At 56.5% G+C, this 16,255-nt stretch overlaps 1 protein-coding gene across 2 annotated transcripts in view; it reads right to left on the bottom strand.

Annotated features, from left to right (window-relative positions):
- Window positions 1–16,255, bottom strand: part of RIMS4 (regulating synaptic membrane exocytosis 4) — a 61,512-nt gene that overhangs the window by 6,105 nt on the left and 39,152 nt on the right. For both annotated transcript variants that reach the window (XM_051845011.2, XM_051845012.2), the window contains exons 2-5: window positions 12,772–12,910; window positions 1,939–2,051; window positions 1,560–1,661; window positions 862–1,001 (exon numbers count right to left, since the gene is read on the bottom strand). In XM_051845011.2, coding sequence (XP_051700971.1) covers window positions 862–1,001; window positions 1,560–1,661; window positions 1,939–2,051; window positions 12,772–12,910 — 494 coding nt within the window. The remainder of the gene's footprint in view (window positions 1–861; window positions 1,002–1,559; window positions 1,662–1,938; window positions 2,052–12,771; window positions 12,911–16,255) is intronic.

The raw sequence follows: 16,255 nt of genomic DNA, 5'->3' as shown, positions 1-16,255 counted from the left end.
GAGGGGACCTGGGCCTCCCAGTTTAGCAAAAGTCCCACCTTCGTGGTACCCTGGGATACCCTGACTGGTGGATGCTAGGACTGAGGTGCAAGCCCCAGGCGTCCAAGGGGCAGCTCTGACAGTAGGCGCAGGGCTGCTGCGGGCACTCAAGCCAACCCTGCCCACCCCTGATGGGCAGCTGCTCCTGGCTTGAGGCTCGAGAGACCAGGGAGCTGGTGCTGTGGCACAGCGGGGAAAGCAGTGGAAGATGGCCCAAGTCCTTGGGCCCATGCACCTGTGTGGGAGACCGGAGTAGGGGCAGCTCTTGGCTCCTGGCTTCAAATCAGCTCAGCTCTGATCATCTGGGGGAGTGAACCAGCAGATAGAAGATCTCCCCCCATAACTCTGCCTTTCAGGTAAATAATCTTAAAAAAAAAAAAAAAAAGCTTGAGCGACCACAAGAGTCCTCCTAATGGCTGGAACCAAACCTTCCCCAGGTCCGCAGGCTGTCATGCCTGTGTCTTCAGTTTCTAGAAGTGGATGACAGTGATGATGATGATGATGATGGTGGTGGTGGTGGTGCTAGTGATGGCTGGCATTGGTACAGAACTTATTACAGAAACAAACCTACAAGAACTTTTCTGGCCCACAGCAGAGCTCTCCGTCATAGCCATGGCATCAGGTATGTCCCATTAATACCCCCACTTCACAGATGGAGAGGCTGACGCTCCAAAAGGTTTTCAAAAGAACACAGTCAGCTACGGCACTCAGGTCAACCACGGCGCTCCATCTCCTCCAGGCGAGGCTCTCCGGGGCCCCTCCCTGCCACTCTGGCACACTCGTGTGCACACATGCACACCCATGTGTGCCAGTGGCTCTCACCTGCAGGACTTTGCCCTGGGGACTCTCAGGGAACAGCAGCACCTGGTTGTACAGGGGGTCCAGCGACTTGCGAGCGACTTTGGTCTTCTTCTTGGCAATGCAGACACCATTCTCGAGCAGGTAGGCCTTGATGTAGGCGGCTGTGGGCAGAGGCCAGCGGCACACAGGTTAGTCTGGCTCCTTAGACGGTGCACAAAGGGTGCCCACCCACTGCTGGGGACTGGAGTGCCTCTAGGGCGCTGGGGAGGAGCAGCAGGGCCAAGTGGGGGTGGCTGGCAGGCAGAGCCAGAGCGGGGTGGTCCTGCCTCTCTTGCTGCTCACTCTCCACTCATCTGTCTCCTCTCGCAGCCCACGACTCGCCCACACCTGCTCTGCCTTCATCATCCACGTGCTGACCCGCTCCCTGCACACTTGCTAAGCATCCACTGTACGCCAAGCACCCTACTAAGCACTGGGGTGTAATGATGGACAGGAAAGACAATCCCAGCCTTCTAAGGGCCTAGTCCAGTGGGGCAGACCAACAAGTTCAATAGAAAAATCTCACCTGGGTCCCCAAGCAAACCTTAACACACTGGAGTTGAGCAGAGGGGGTTCCCCAAAGTTGGACCCAATTTTCTCCCTTCTAGAGCCTGGATGCCCCTTGGGATGTCTTTGCTGACCTCTCCCTGGCCTTCAGTGGGGGAGGGCAGCCCCCTTACCTGGCAGTGTCTTGGAGCCTGGCTTGGCTGTCAGTCCCCTGGCCTGGATGATGTCCACTTCCAGCTGGCCGTTCCGCTCCTGCAAGCCGATCTCCACATCCCCTGGGAGAGCCCCAAGACAGGAGACTGGGAAAGGGCTCAGGAGCTCGGGCAAGGACTCAGCACTCCTCGTGGCTTCAGGACGAGACCCCCGCCCCAGCCCCCACCCCCGCCCCCAGCCCAAAGCCAGACAGAACCAACTCCCTCGCCAAGGCCAAGGGCCCTGCTGGGGCTGCAGAGTGTGCACCAGGCTCCAGGCTCACAGGCAGAGGGGATGAGGGACAGGACTCTAGGGGACGCCCCCACCCCAGCCATCTGCAACAGATCTAGGGGCACTCACCCATGGGCGTGGTGGCCAGGGTCTGGCGGCCCACAAACTGCGCTGGCCCCATGCTGCCCAGGAAGTCACTGAACTGGGCGTCTGATGCTAGGCACACTCCCCCATAGTTGAGGCTGCAAGAAGAAATGAGACAACCGGCGTTCCCGGGGGCCCACGGGTCAGCGGGAGAGGTTGAACAACCTCTGACGCCTCCCTCTGGGTCTCAGGCAGCTTTGCTGGCTGTGACAGCACCTTCAGCCTGAGCACAGGGCAGGCTGGCCACAGCTGGGTGGGATAACGTGGCTGGGTGTCCGGCATGGACCCCCAGGGCTGCCCATAGACTTAACAGGCTTGAGGCATCCTGACTGGCTCCCGGCCCTCCCCCTCCTTTCCTGCTGCTCGTGTTTCCTGGGGTCGCCTGATCGTCTACTTCCACTTCAATCTTTGCGCCAGGGTCTGCTTCTGGAAAAAGTGAAAGCAAGACCAAAGCGCAGCAGGTATGTACACGCAGGCAGCCCCACTTCTGAGTCCATCATTTCAACAATTCTGCGACCGTGTTTCTTGTGTAGAGACAGCATGGGAAAAAAAGTCACCTAGGTGTCTGGGAACTGAAATGTGCACCCCACCCCTGCCTCGTTTTTACAAAACCATAGACATTCTCTCTCACTTTTTTAAAAGATTTATTTATTTGAAAGGCAGAGTTACAGAGAGGGAGAGACAGAGACAGAAATCTCCCACCCACTGATTTACTTCCTAAATGGCTACAACAGCCAGGACTGGGCCAGACCAAAGCCAGGTGCCCGCAACTCCATCTGGGTCCCCCATGTGGGTGGCAGGGCCCGAGCACTTGGGCCATCTTCCACTGCTTTCTCAGGTGAATTAGTAGGGAGCTGGAGAAGAGGTAGAGCAGCTGGGACTCAAACTGGCGCCCATATAGGATGCCAGCATCGCAAGTGGCGGCTTAACCCAAGGTACCACAATGTCAGCCCTACCATAGCCTCTTCTTCTTTTTTTTTTTTTTCAAGATTTATTTATTTATTTGAAAGTTAGAGTTATACAGAGAGAGGAGGAGAGGCAGAGATTAGAGAGAGGTCTTCCATCTGCTGGTTCACTCCCCAGTTGTCTGCAACAGAGCTGCGCCGATCCAAAGCCAGGAGCCCAGGGGCTTCTTCCTGGTTTCCCACGTAGGCAGGAGCCCAAGGACTTGGGCCATCCTCTACTGCTTTCCCAGACCATAGCAGAGAGCTGGATTGGAAGTGGAGCAGCCAGGACTAGAACCAGCACCCATATGGGATGCCGGCACTGCAGGCGGCGGCTTTATCCGCTAGGCCACAGCTCCTGCCCCAACCATAGCCTCTTAATTAACATCACTGAGGCTAAGACTAGACTCCCTGAGAGCTGGTGACATGGCCTTGCCTCTGTACCCTGGGTCTCTTTTTCCACCACGCCCTCTGGCTATCTGGGAGTATCCGGGTTCCTGATGCCAGAGAAATGGCGGGGCTTCCTGGGCTCCAAGGCATGGGGGTAAGCCCTACCCCCCAGGCACTGCAAGGCCTTCCCGAGCTGGAAATGGAAAGTTTCCTCCAACTCGGCATTGTCTGCCCCTGCGATCCTGCTGGGACTGTGAGCAGACAAAGGGGAACTGGCAAGCCTGGTAATTAGCGGTAATTGTTTCTAATATCTGGGCGGCTGCCTGATTTCCCATCCCAGGGTGCCTCGCCAGCTGCCAAGGAACGGGGTTGATGCCCCAGAAACCCTGAAGGAGCTAAGCACAGGCTCCACGGGACAGGAGGAAGGAGGCAAAAGTGGTGGCTGGCCCTGCTGGCCAGAGGTCCCACAGACTCCACCCCGCGGTCTTCACTGGAGCAGGAAGGAAGGTGGAGGCTCCAAAGTCAGTCACACCAGTTCCACACTGCTTGCTGTGTGCCCTTTGACAAGTAGTCACTGTCTCTGAGCTTCCATTAGTGTTCTCAGTGCACACGTGATCACTCAACCCTATAGACGCCAGCCAGGACAATCATTGAGTTGGCCAGTGCCCGCCTGGGCAGTGCAGTGTCAAAGCTCTCTGCTCGTAGGATCTCTTAGCCAAGGAGTATGAAAGAGCTTTCTGGTGGCAGGTGTTCAGCAGATGCCGACTTCCCATATCGGGTGCCTGGGTTCAATTTCAATACCTGGCTCTTGAGGTTTCTGACTACAGCTTCCTGCCAATGCAGACCCTGGGAAGCAACAGTGATGGACCAAGTCATTGGGTTTCTGCCATCCAGGTGGGAGACCCTGGCACTGTAGGCATTTGGGGAGTGAACCAGTAGAAGAGAGCAATCTCTCTGTAAGGAGTGAGAAAGATAGAGATGGAGAGAGAGAGAGAGAGAGAGAGAGAGAGAAAGGAACGAGCTTATTGCTGAATTAAGTACCACATGTATAGGAACTCGACAAATTTTCTCTGGCAAACCCTCTAGTTGGTCTTACACTGGGAAAATAGAAGACAGTGGCTAAGACTGGGCTTTCACGGACCCTGTGTACCTTGGACAGCGGCATCTTCCTCACATATACAACAGGAACAGACAGTAACTGCCTTGCAGAAGTGCTGGAGAGAGGCCATGAGATACCGGTGGCCAGGCGCTCAGCACACAGGGAACAAGTGAACTTCAAAAATTTCGTGCAGAAATGAAACTAAAAGACACTTGTTTCGGAGCAGTTTTGAAATCCATGTCGTTTTCTCATGGCAGGCACCTCCCATGAACTCTTCCAAGAGCTCTGTCTCCTGAATGAGTAACAGGGGACACGCATGGCCTCCGGTGCCCGCAGTGTGCCTGGGAGAGCCTCCTCTCCTCCCCGGGGTTTCCACAGTGGATTTGACTCCAGACCAGTAAGGAGGGGCAGCACCCAAACACCTGAGACCAAGTCTAGGTCCTCTGGAGGGCGACGGGGGCAGGGCTGCAGCAGGCGGCTCTTCCGGGGGACAGGAGCCCCGCTGGCAGAAGCAGAGCCCTGAGACAAGATTACAGTGCGTGCTCTGCCAGCCTTTTATTTTATGTTAATGGCGAAATGAGATTTCCTGCATCTCAGATCCTGTTAGCTTTATTTGTCTTATTAGTAATCTTTGAGCATGGCTGGGCCCCTGGATTCGCTGAGTTCCCAATGGTTCAAGAAGTAACTGGGGGCCAGCGCCACGGCTCACTGGGCTAATCCTCTGCCTGAGGCACCGGCACACCGGGTTCTAGTCCCGGTCGGGGCGCCGGATTCTGTCCCGGTTGCCCCTCTTCCAGGCCAGCTCTCTGCTGTGGCCCGGAAGTGCAGTGGAGGATGGCCCAGGTGCTTGGGCCCTGCACCCCATGGGAGACTAGGAGAAGCACCTGGCTCCTGGCTTCGATCAGCGTGATGCGCCGGCCGCAGCGGCCACTGGAGGGTGAACCAACGGCAAAAAGGAAGACCTCTCTGTCTCTCTCACTGTCTACTCTGCCTGTCAAAAAAAATAAAATAAAAAGAAGTAACTGGGTTATTCAGGGGCTTGCTGCCATTCTCTGTTCCAGGTGGATGGCCAGTCTCAAAGGCATTAGAAATTAAAGGGTCGCACGGGCCGCAGGGTGGCTCTGGGTGATGTGTTTCAGAAAGGTTTAGCAGCTCATGGGCTCTCTGTCCAGCCCATCCATTCACGGCCTGCCCTCGATGTGTCCATCCATCCGTCTACCTTGCCTCGCCTCTCCACTTTGTGCAGCCTACAGTGTAAACAATGGTGCTTTTGGGTGAAATATGCAGCCCTCCAAATGACGGTGTCGTGCATAATTCTGCAACAAAGATCTGAGCTGGGGCTGGCATCGTGCTGCAGCTTGTGACACTCCAGCAGCCCTTATGGGACTGGTTCAAGTCCCAGCTACTCCACTTCCAATCCAGCTCCCTGCCAATGCGCCCAGGAAAGCACCGGGAGATGTCTCAATTGCTTAGGTCCCTGCCACTCATGTGGGAGACTGGGGTGGAATTCCAAGCTCCTGGCTTCAGTGTGGCCCTGCCTAGCCACTGAGGGCATTTGGGGAGTAAACCAGCAGATGGAAGATCCCTCTCTGTCTCTCCTCTTATCCATCCCTCTTACTCTGCCTGCCAAATAAATAAATCTTTCATTTAAAAGTCAGAGCTTATGGAGAAAATGGCATCAAAGTCACATTTTTAGGAAAAAAAAAAAAGAGGCATGTAGTGTAAGTGCTAGCAGTTTTATACACATTGTGGGTTGCTGTGAAGCAGGAAGGGGGAGGGGGAGTTGTGCTGCCAGGTATGGGTGGGCGTGGCTCCCAAGCACATGGGGAACTAAGGGCGCACTCATGAGGCATTGGGTATTTCTATGCAGTGTGGTTTTCTGCGTGTTCCCTGCATTTCTCGTGGGTGAAACCACGCCTGGGCGGCCAAATGCGGACTCATGTTAGTGTTCAAACTGTCCTGCTGGAACAAATTCACGTGTTCAAAACAAGCGGTGCAGCAGAGCCAGGATGCACGGTGTCCCTCGAACCTGACATTTGCAAACCTGGCCCCCTCCGTGAGTGTGGCTCCTGGGCAGGAAGCCTGGGATCCAATTACTCATCAAGAACTTGTCATGAACCAAGCGCTGAGCTATCACGGCTAACGCATCGTGCACCCCCATTGCACAGGACGGGAAGCCAAGGCACAGAACTGCTGAGTATTAATCTGTGGGGATCACTCGGCTAGGAAGGAGCAGCCCTGGAACTGGAACCCCAGCCGCCTGGCTGCAGAGGTCAACTTCTTAACCATTTCATTGTATCGTCTCTGTGTGCTCCCAGGGCAGGGCAGAGCGATCTGTAGTCAGGCAGGCCTGGCTTTGAACCCTGACTGCGCCACTCACTGGTTGTGCACGGAGAACCCTCTGAGCCTCAGTTTCCCTTTAGGAATACGTAACAATGAGATACTCCCCGGGGCTGCTGTATTAAATGAGATAAACCCCTCAGGACAGAGTCTGGCTCAAATGCTCAACAAATACTGCCTATAAAACACAACAAAACAAGCCCCATCTCCTAGCCCCGGGCCAAGTTACTCCCTACATGATTCCGCTCACCAGCAGGGGTGTGGAGGGGAGGGGGCTCTGACCGCCCCCCGACACACACACACACACACACACTGTTGACTGGGGAAACAGCCTTGGCAGGCGGGCGACCCTGACTCTGGGAGGCAGTGGCCCTGCCAAGGACTCACCCACTGCTTCCCTGGGCTGTGGGCACCATGACCCAGACACCCAGGGAGCACAACATCGATGACCCAGAAGCCTCAGAATAACACAGGGCAAAGAGGAGCAGGTGGGTTGCCAGAGAGGATGCTAAGACGCTGGGTGAAGGGGTCTGGGGTGGGGCAGGAAGGAGGGGAATGTGTACCTGCTTCTGCTCATCCCTGTCATTACCCATAAAAACGGGCAGAGCACCCCCTGTGGGCCAGCTGGGCAGGCCCTGAACTCAGCATCTACTGGGACACACAGGCACACGTGGGATGAGTACAGGGCGCTGGGGTGGGGGAGGTCCAGGGGGCTGTGGAAGCCAGCGATCTGGCAGAGGAACAGCACAGGTCTGCCCACGCCCAGGGCAGGCATTGCTAATCAACTTCAGCACCCCTGCCAAGCCTGGACTTGGCTCCAGAATCCTTCTCAACACAGCACTGTAGGGAGCCACTATCAATTAGCTGGAATTGGCATATGAGGTAAAGCTTACGCGCCAGTTCTTAGCAGAGATCTGGAGGAGGAGTGAGTCAGAGGGTAAGGAGGAGGGAGGGGTAGAGAGGGGCTGCCAGGTGGAGGGAGTGATGGGTGCAAAGACCTAGATGTGAGACACAGTGAGGCGGGTCAGGGCACCCGGGGAGGTCAGAGGAAGTGAGTGCTGAGGGACAGACGACGGAGCTCGGATCAGAGCGGAGACTTCTGGGCATCCCAGCGAGGGGACCCTGCACGACAGATGAGTGGCCTCCCTCGGGGCGTGAGGCCGGAGGGAACCAGAGGGATTCAACTGGTAAGTCTTCAAAATGAATATAATTATTTTATTTTTATTTATTTGAAAGGTGGAGGGAGAGAGTGGGGGGAGAAAGAGAGAGACAGAGAGAGAGAGATCAGTCTTCCATACACTAGTTTACGCCCTAAGTGCCCACAACAGCGGGGCAGGGCCAGCCAGGAGCCAGGAACTCCATTCGGGTCTCCCACATGGATACTTGGGCGATCCCCGGCTGCCTCCCAGGGTGCACATTAGTAGGAAGCTGGACTGGAAGCTTAGGCAGAATTCAACCCCAGTCACTCTGATACAGAATGTCCACAGCTTAACCTGTTGTGCCCACAACACCCACCAGATTCAAGAGCGATAATTAAGAACAAAATGGCGGGGCCGGCGCTGTGGCACAGCGGGATAAAGCTCTGGCCTGAAGCGCCGGCATCCCATATGGGCACTGGTTCTAGTCCTGGCTGCTCTTCTTCCAATCCAGCTCTCTGCCATGGCCTGGGAAAGCAGTAGAAGATGGCCCAAGTCCCTGGGCCCCTGTACCCTGTGGGAGACCTGGAAGAAGCTCCTGGTTCCTGTCTTTGGATCAGCACAGCTCTGGCTGTTGTGGCCATCTGGGGAGTGAACCAGCGGGTGGAAGACCTCTCTCTCTCTCTGTGTCTACCTCTCTCTGTAACTAAATAAATAAAATAACATAACATGAGAGAGGAGAACCAACTGGAAGAAGCCCGAGGTTTCTGGTACGCAGACAGTCCATTCCAGCCTGCTCCCCACACACACCACCACCACCGCCGTCATCACCGACCGGATCAGTGCTCGCTGACTTCCACCTGCCAGCATCTGCATCCCTGTGCCTTGGTTTCTCTGGCCCCTAAAGAACTTCTGTGGCCTCCGGAGCTCACTGCACTTCAGAATGAGCCAGACAGTTAGTGGGGAGCAGGCACCAGCCAGGAACCTAAGAGAGCTGAGGTGTAAACACCCAGCTCCCACCTCCTCGGAGGATGACCCTTGGGCTCCTGAGCGCCCGTCAGGATGAAGCTCTGTCTGCCCACACGAATGGCTGGCTTGGTGCTGTACCGGACGCCTCCCCTGCCCTCTCACACACTCCTGTCCTTATGTTCTGGAATCATCTCCCGAGGGAATGGCCTGCGCTCAAAATGGTTCTGGGCAAACCCCAGTTAAGGCGGTCACCAGGGAGCATCTCAGGATTGGGGGTGAGAGTGTGTGTGACCGGGGAGCTCCTGTTTCCAAGTCCTTTCTCAAGGGACTTGAGCGAGATAGGCCTGCTCTGTTGCCATGGCAGCTTGCCTGGATGCCCCTCTATGCTTGACATACAGAAGCCCTTCCCCAGGCTCAGGATAAACAGGACCTACCAAACAGGATGAGGCTGGCAGGGGGAAAAGACAGAGAGACTCTGGGTCCTGGATGGCATCATCTAACCACGAACCATCCCGGAAGTCCGTCTCCAGACATCTTGCTGGATACGACTGACACCAGAAGGAAGGGCAGACTCCAAGCGCCTGGACTTGAATCCCACCTTGGCCACTTACTGGCTGTGTGACCTCGAGCAAATCACTTGCTCTCTCTGGGCTTCTATTTCCTCATCTGTAAAATGGGGAGATGAACACTACCCCCGTCAGGTTTAGAACTAAAGAGCTGATACAGGCAAAAGCTCTTGGCTCAGTGCCTGCACTTAGTGTCCTCCACAGGTGTTAGCTGGTCATTATGACCTCAGTGCACACACACACCATGTGGGGATCTTGTTAAGATGCAAATGGTCTGGGAGAGAGCCCGAGACTGCGATTCTAACAAGCTCTCGAGGTATGCCAAGGCTGCTGGACTGTGGACCATCCTTTGAGGCCAAGTCTTGAAGCCACGGACTGTGGGTATTATGTAACCTGCAGGCATCCTCACTGACACACTGGTCCAACCCACATGCACTCCTTCTGCACCTGGGACCCTGCTGGGTGCGTGGCATCTCCAGTCTTTCACATCTCTCACCGTGCTGCAAGTCGCTTGGTCAGTGCCCTGGAGGGGAAGTTCATGGAGGGCAGGGCCTCCAAGGTGCCCAGCCCAACCACCTGGCACCCTGGAGGTACTCAAGCACACGTACTGGAATGGACATCTATGTGGGGGCACCTCTGTGTCCACTCGCAACGGGGCACAAGCCAGCGAGTCAGTGCCTGGACGGACAGACCCAGCAGCACCAAGGGCTGCAGCCTTGCAGGGGCTGTTCAAGCCGGGCTGGCAGAAGCTCAGGGTAGGGGAGAGGGGGCAACAGGCACACCCCTTCCCATTTCCAAAGTGGCATCGGGATCCAATCAGTGCCCCAAATACCTGCAGAGCAAGGAGGCGGCTGGCCACGGCTCAAGGTCCCTAACACCTATCCTTTCGAGTCCATTCCCTGTCCAGATGCTGGGCTGGTGGCAGCAGCTGGCTGGGCTCCAGCAAGACTCAGCCCTGCTCAGGAAGGTAAGAAGGCCCCTCCACACAACACGGCTAGCCTCAGCATCCTCCAGACCCTGGGCTCCTTCCTCAGTTTGGCTCAAAACACTGGCTGCAAGTCTTTCCAGACTCCGCACCATCACAGCCAGCATTGATTCAGTACTTCCCCGCTAAGCACTTAATAGATACAACTGTATCTGGGTGGCTCACTGTAGCTGTCAGAATGGAATTGATTGCAAGCAACAAAATACCCAACTGACAGTGGCTTGAATCACAACAGACAAGATAATAATAGTCAACGACACTGTCCTGAGAGCCCTTCCATACACAGGATGCCAGAAGGGAAGTTTCAGATATCAGGGGGCTCTGGATTGTGCAGCATCTGCATGTACACAGCGAGGCGACCTGGGGATGGGACCCAAGACTAGACAGGAACTTCATTTACGCTTCATACACAGACACCTCATACACATAGGCTGAGGGTCATTTTACACGGGATTTTCTGTGCGCCTGCACACTCTGCCCTGTCACATGAGGTCAGGTGTGGAATTTTCCACTGGTGGCATCCTAGGGACCCTCAAAAAGCTTCCGATTCTGCTGCCTTTCAGATTTGGATCTGTGGGTGAGGGATGCTCATCCGTTCAGTCCAGGCTCACAGCTGCATGAGTGGTCTCCGTGATCACCAGCCCTGTCTGCGAACGGAAAAACTAGGCCCGGAGCAGGGAAGTAGCTTCCCCAAAGCCACACTAAGAAACACACAAGAGGGGCTGGTGCAGTGGCGCGGCAGCTTAAGCCACTGCCTGCAATGCTGGCATCCCACATGGGCGCTTGTTCAAGTTCCGGCTCCTTTACTTCCGATCCGGTTCCCTGCTGATGCGCCTGGGAAGGCAGCAGAAGATGGTCCAAGTGCTGGGGCCCCTGCCACCCACATGGGAGACCTGGATGGAGCTCCTGGCTCCTGGCTTTGGCCTGGCCCAGCCCTGTCACAGGCATCTGGGGAGTGAATCAGCGAACAGAAAATCTTCTCTCTGCAGTTCTGCCTTTCAAATAAATAAATAAATCTAAAAAGAAAACACTGGCTCCCTTCCTCCTCCTCCTCCTCCTCCCCTCCCTTCCGCCTGTGCTCCTCCTCTTCTCACCCACCGGAAAGTCTCACTAGGAGTCGGGCGGAACCGCAGCATCTGCCAAGCAAGGCCATCCAGGAGGCCGGAGATGCTCAGCTTAGGAGGGGCTGGGGGTGGATGCGGCTTGCAGCCAGCAGGAGCGCCCGGCTGGGAGGCAGGGCCAGAAATGAGGAGAGCAAGGGGAGGGAGCAGGACCCAGGCCCAGCCTGCACAGGCTGGTGGCCGCCCTGGACAAGCCCCTTAGCCAGTGCTGCCCGATGCAACTGTCTGTGATGACGGATGGCTTCTGTTTTCTGTGCCATCCAGGGTGGTCGCCACTAGCCATGAACCTCCAAGCACCTGAAATGTGGCTAGTGTGACAGAGCCACACAGTATGTGACCTTACTCAGTTTTCATCAGTTTCCATTTAAATACTGCATCGGACAGTGTGATACTTAACTTTCCAAGGCTTGGCCTCCACATGCGTGTGACAAGGATCATGACCTCCCACCCACCCCCGCCTCTGAGGATTGCTGGGACCCTGAAGTGATGTGAAGCCGTGGACTATGCCTCGGCTGGGTCAGGACTGCTGGGTCCCACACCAGGCCACGCTGTGTGACTCAGGGCAAGTTCCTTAACTTCTCTGAACAATAAGGAAATTGCTTCAGATCAAAGTTTTGTTTCCAGGGACCCACAGGTGCATTTTAGGGGAATCTGGGCACCGCTGGTGTTAGGAGAAGAGAGTTTGCGTAGCTGTGTGTGTGAGAACGTGTATGCATGATTAGGGTGTGCATGTTTGTGAGTGTTTATTGGGGGAACTTGGACTCACAACTTCCCCTAAATTCTCAAGGGTGTCCATAAAAATGAAAAATGCCTAGTTTAGATGACTGGACAGCTTTCAAACATGAGCTCTACTTGGAGGGGCTCATTCAGCAGCCTGGAGGCAGGGCCCTTAGTCTGCATTTGTCACGAGCTGCCCTGGGCTGTGGCTGCAGCCAGGGAGATGCTGGGAGGAGTCAGGCAGCGCTCAGGTTCTGGGGCTGGAGGGGCAGGCTGTGGCTTCAAAGCTGTGATGTATACGTCTGAGAACTGGCTGGGACCTCGGAAACAAAGCAAGTAAAGCAGAAACCACGAAGACGCTGAGATACCCAGCTGCCTCCCTGCCACGCTTCTCAAGATGGGCACGGTTTAGGGGCCCTGAGCCAACGCCCCTGCCAGCCAGGGCTGCCCCAGGGCTCCTAGGGGTTGGGGCGGTACAGCTCCCCCATCCCTGCACCAAGAAGCCAGCAAGAGCCAGGAGGCTGAGGGGCAGGTGCGGGCCGCATACTCACTTGCCCTCCGAGCCATAGCTGTTCATGCTCTCCTCGATGGACTCGTGGCTGGCCTGGCGCAGCGTCCGGCTGGGCATCTCCACAGCCAGGCCTGTCTCTGTGCTCCTCTGGATGGCCCCCTTCAGCCTCCGGCTGTCCCCTGTGGGGCAAAGAGGCCGAGAGAGATTGAGGAAAGAGACGTGGCAGGGGGACAGAGAGACAAGTCATCGGCTTAGCATTTCCGTGGTAGGCGACGGTCCAGCTTCGGTCCCCTCCTGAGCCCACCCACCTCCCCACCCCAAATTACGGGCTGCACCCTCGGCACCCCTGTCCCCCGGGGCAGTCCTGCCATCCACACCCACCAGATAACCAGCACCATACGCGTTTGGTTAAAGGTGGATTCCTTCACAAGCACTCTTTCTCCACCTGTGACTTCATGCTCCCCTACACCCTCCTCCAAATCATTTCTCCCCCTCTTCGGCCTCTATTCATCAAGCACCCACTACGTGTCAGACTGTCAAAGGCTCTGCGTGGATTTAGACCAGAGCGTCTCAACCTCAGCACAAAGGGCACGTTGGCAGGCACACTCGCTTGCTGGGGGCCATCCGGGGCAGCGCAGTCTCCCAGTGTCCCTGGCTTCCAGCCACTGGACACCGGTAGCACCGCTCAGGGCAGCTGTGGCGGTCAACAACAGCTCCAAGCATTGCTGAATCCCTCCCAGGGGCTTCCATCCTGTGGACGGACGCCATCTTACCCACCCCTGGCCCTGCTGAAACAGCCACCTCTCCTGCCTGTCCGGACCACTCCACCTTACCCGGGCCTTCCTGCCCACTCCTGGCCCTGCTCACCTCCTACCCCTCCACCCTCAGGCCCCGTTTTCCTTGTCATCCCAACACAGCATCCTTTATCATCCCAACACAGCATGCGGTGCTGGCCGGCTTCCTCCATGCCGAAGGCACATCAACTCCATGGGGACACAGATTTTTGTTCACTGTTGAAGTGTCAGCAGCAGACCAGGGGAGCCTCCTTAGATGCTCAGTTAGTAACTGCAATATACGAGTGTCCGCCCCCAGAACAGTCCCAACCCTCCCAGCCACCCAGGAGTGGGTGCCACTGTCCCCCTCACTTAGTGCCAACAAGAGACACAGAGAGGTAAAGGACTTGTCGGCTCACTGCCCATAGCCCGGTGAGCCAAGCTTTGCATATCCCACCCAATGGGACTGCGGGCTCTGTAAAGGGAGGAGTCTTTCCCTTGACCCCACAAAGTCTAGGGTGGCCTGGTATACCTCAGGGACTGCTTCAATGTCACCAAATGACCCAGTGGGGAAAGCAGCCCCACTCAAGCCTCCCACCACCCCCACCCCACTTCTGCCAGGTGTGCTCCAGCAAGAAGACGGGGAGTTGGGTCTGTGTGCCAGGCCTTCCCCTCACTCCCAGGGAGGATAGTGTCACAGTCCTCCCTGACTCGAAGGGTCACACGCACACATGCACTTGCACACGTGTGTGGAGACAGAAACACACACACAGGAATATCCACGCGAAGACACAGTGTGGCAGTACACGTTAGTGTCCCCACTCCTGCACTAGCAGGTCTCATACCTGCCATTCTGTATGTTTCTGCGGGTAACCAGGTGCGTGCATCCAAACGTGTGCCAGACACTCACACAGTCACACCTCTGCAAGAACCAGATGCCCCCCCCCCGACACACAGGAAGGCCCGAGAGAATTGCCATGCGGCATTTGTGTGTGTGGCACCCTGTGTGCCTCTGAACACGTGGGAGAGCGCGCGTGCCCCTGTCGCCACTCCATTCTGCCATTTGTTCCTTCTCGGACTTGCTGCTGCAGCTGCACCCCGCCCCGACGCTATTACTGTGATTTTCTGTGCACAGCAGGGACAGGGACAGAGAAAGACCTGGAAACACACACCTGTTCAGAAACACGGGTTCACTGGCCCAGGAAGCTGTCCCTCCACACATGCGTGTGCACACACAGGTCCAGTCACATGCACAGGGACAAACCCCCCCACAACACGGGGGACACGGAGCCCCGACGTGGGGCAGGCTGCAGACACCTGCCTGGGTTTCTGACCCGCTGCAGCGTCCTGTGTCAGAGCTGTACACCGGCGTCTCCACCCACAGGGCTGACACATTTCTCCCGGAAGAGTGGGGAGCAAAGCATGACAAACAGCTCAGTCCCCAGGGGCTGCGGAGGAGGCTGGAGGGATACACTTCACACCTGTGTGGCATTCTGCACCTCCAGGCCCCCAGGGGCCGTGCAGCGGCCCTGACTCTACACGCAGGTGAGCCTAGCTTCCCGGCTGGACTTCCCAGGTAATGTTTCTCCTGGCTGGGCAACCAGACAGCGGGACCTCGGGCAGGATGGGTGACACCTTCCCACGGAGCTGCTGAAAGGGCGTTTAGCACAGTGCCTGGCACACAGTAGGTGCTAAACAAAAGGAGTGACAGCCACTATAGAGAAAGACCTGATGCTCCCCAAATCTGCCCTCACCAACCGCCTTGCTAATGCCCTCAGGGACACACGCGTCTCCTGACATGCCAGCTTCTCCAACCTGGGGACCAGGACTGTGGCCAACCACACCAACAATGCTCACTGTCTAACCTCGGCCCCTGTGCCCATCCGCTGGTCACCTCTGCTGACTCCTGGTCCCCACAGTAACTGTTCCTTTTTTTTTTTTTTTTTTTTTTGACAGGCAGAGTGGACAGTGAGAGAGAGAGACAGAGAGAAAGGTCTTCCTTTTGCCGTTGGTTCACCCTCCAATGGCCGCCGCGGCCGGCGCGCTGCGGCCGGCGCACCGCGCTGATCCGATGGCAGGAGCCAGGAGCCAGGTGCTTTTCCTGGTCTCCCATGGGGTGCAGGGCCCAAGCACCTGGGCCATCCCCCACTGCACTCCCTGGCCACAGCAGAGGGCTGGCCTGGAAGAGGGGCAACCGGGACAGAATCCGGCGCCCCGACCGGGACTAGAACCCGGTGTGCTGGCGCCGCTAGGCGGAGGATTAGCCTAGTGAGCCGCGGTGCCGGCCTAGTAACTGTTCCAATGCTTCCCACCTCCAACCCCTTAATCCATCCATCCAGGCAGATGACTTTTCTCCTACCTGGTTGAAGAGATAAGTTCTCTTTGCTTTGCTCTGCCTCTGTTCTACACTGCTCCAACCTCAGACCTCCCAATCTGTCCCTTGGCCCCTTCCTCCCTCAGAAGGGAAGGAATCCTGATCCTCCTCCTCCTCCTCCTCCTCCTCCTCCTGGCCCACGCTGACCTCTTCAGTTCTTTCCCCTCCTCTCCCCCAGTTGTCCTCTCCAGGCTTTGCCTGGGCCACCTCTGTCTTCTGCCTCTTTCTACCACTCTAGGGCCACCCTCTGGGGGATGTGCCCAGGAACACCCCTCACTCTCACCTTCTGCCTCTCGTTTCCCACCCCACCCCCAGTCTCCCCTGCAGGCACTTCCTTCATATATCACATGAACCCCAACTCCATCTCAGGGTCTGCT

The sequence above is a fragment of the Oryctolagus cuniculus genome, chromosome 11 (assembly GCF_964237555.1).
Source record: "Oryctolagus cuniculus chromosome 11, mOryCun1.1, whole genome shotgun sequence".
In the NCBI taxonomy this organism is placed as follows: Eukaryota; Metazoa; Chordata; class Mammalia; order Lagomorpha; family Leporidae; genus Oryctolagus; species Oryctolagus cuniculus.
Note: the sequence above shows the minus strand (reverse complement) of the source record. Positions and strands in the feature narration are given on the sequence as shown.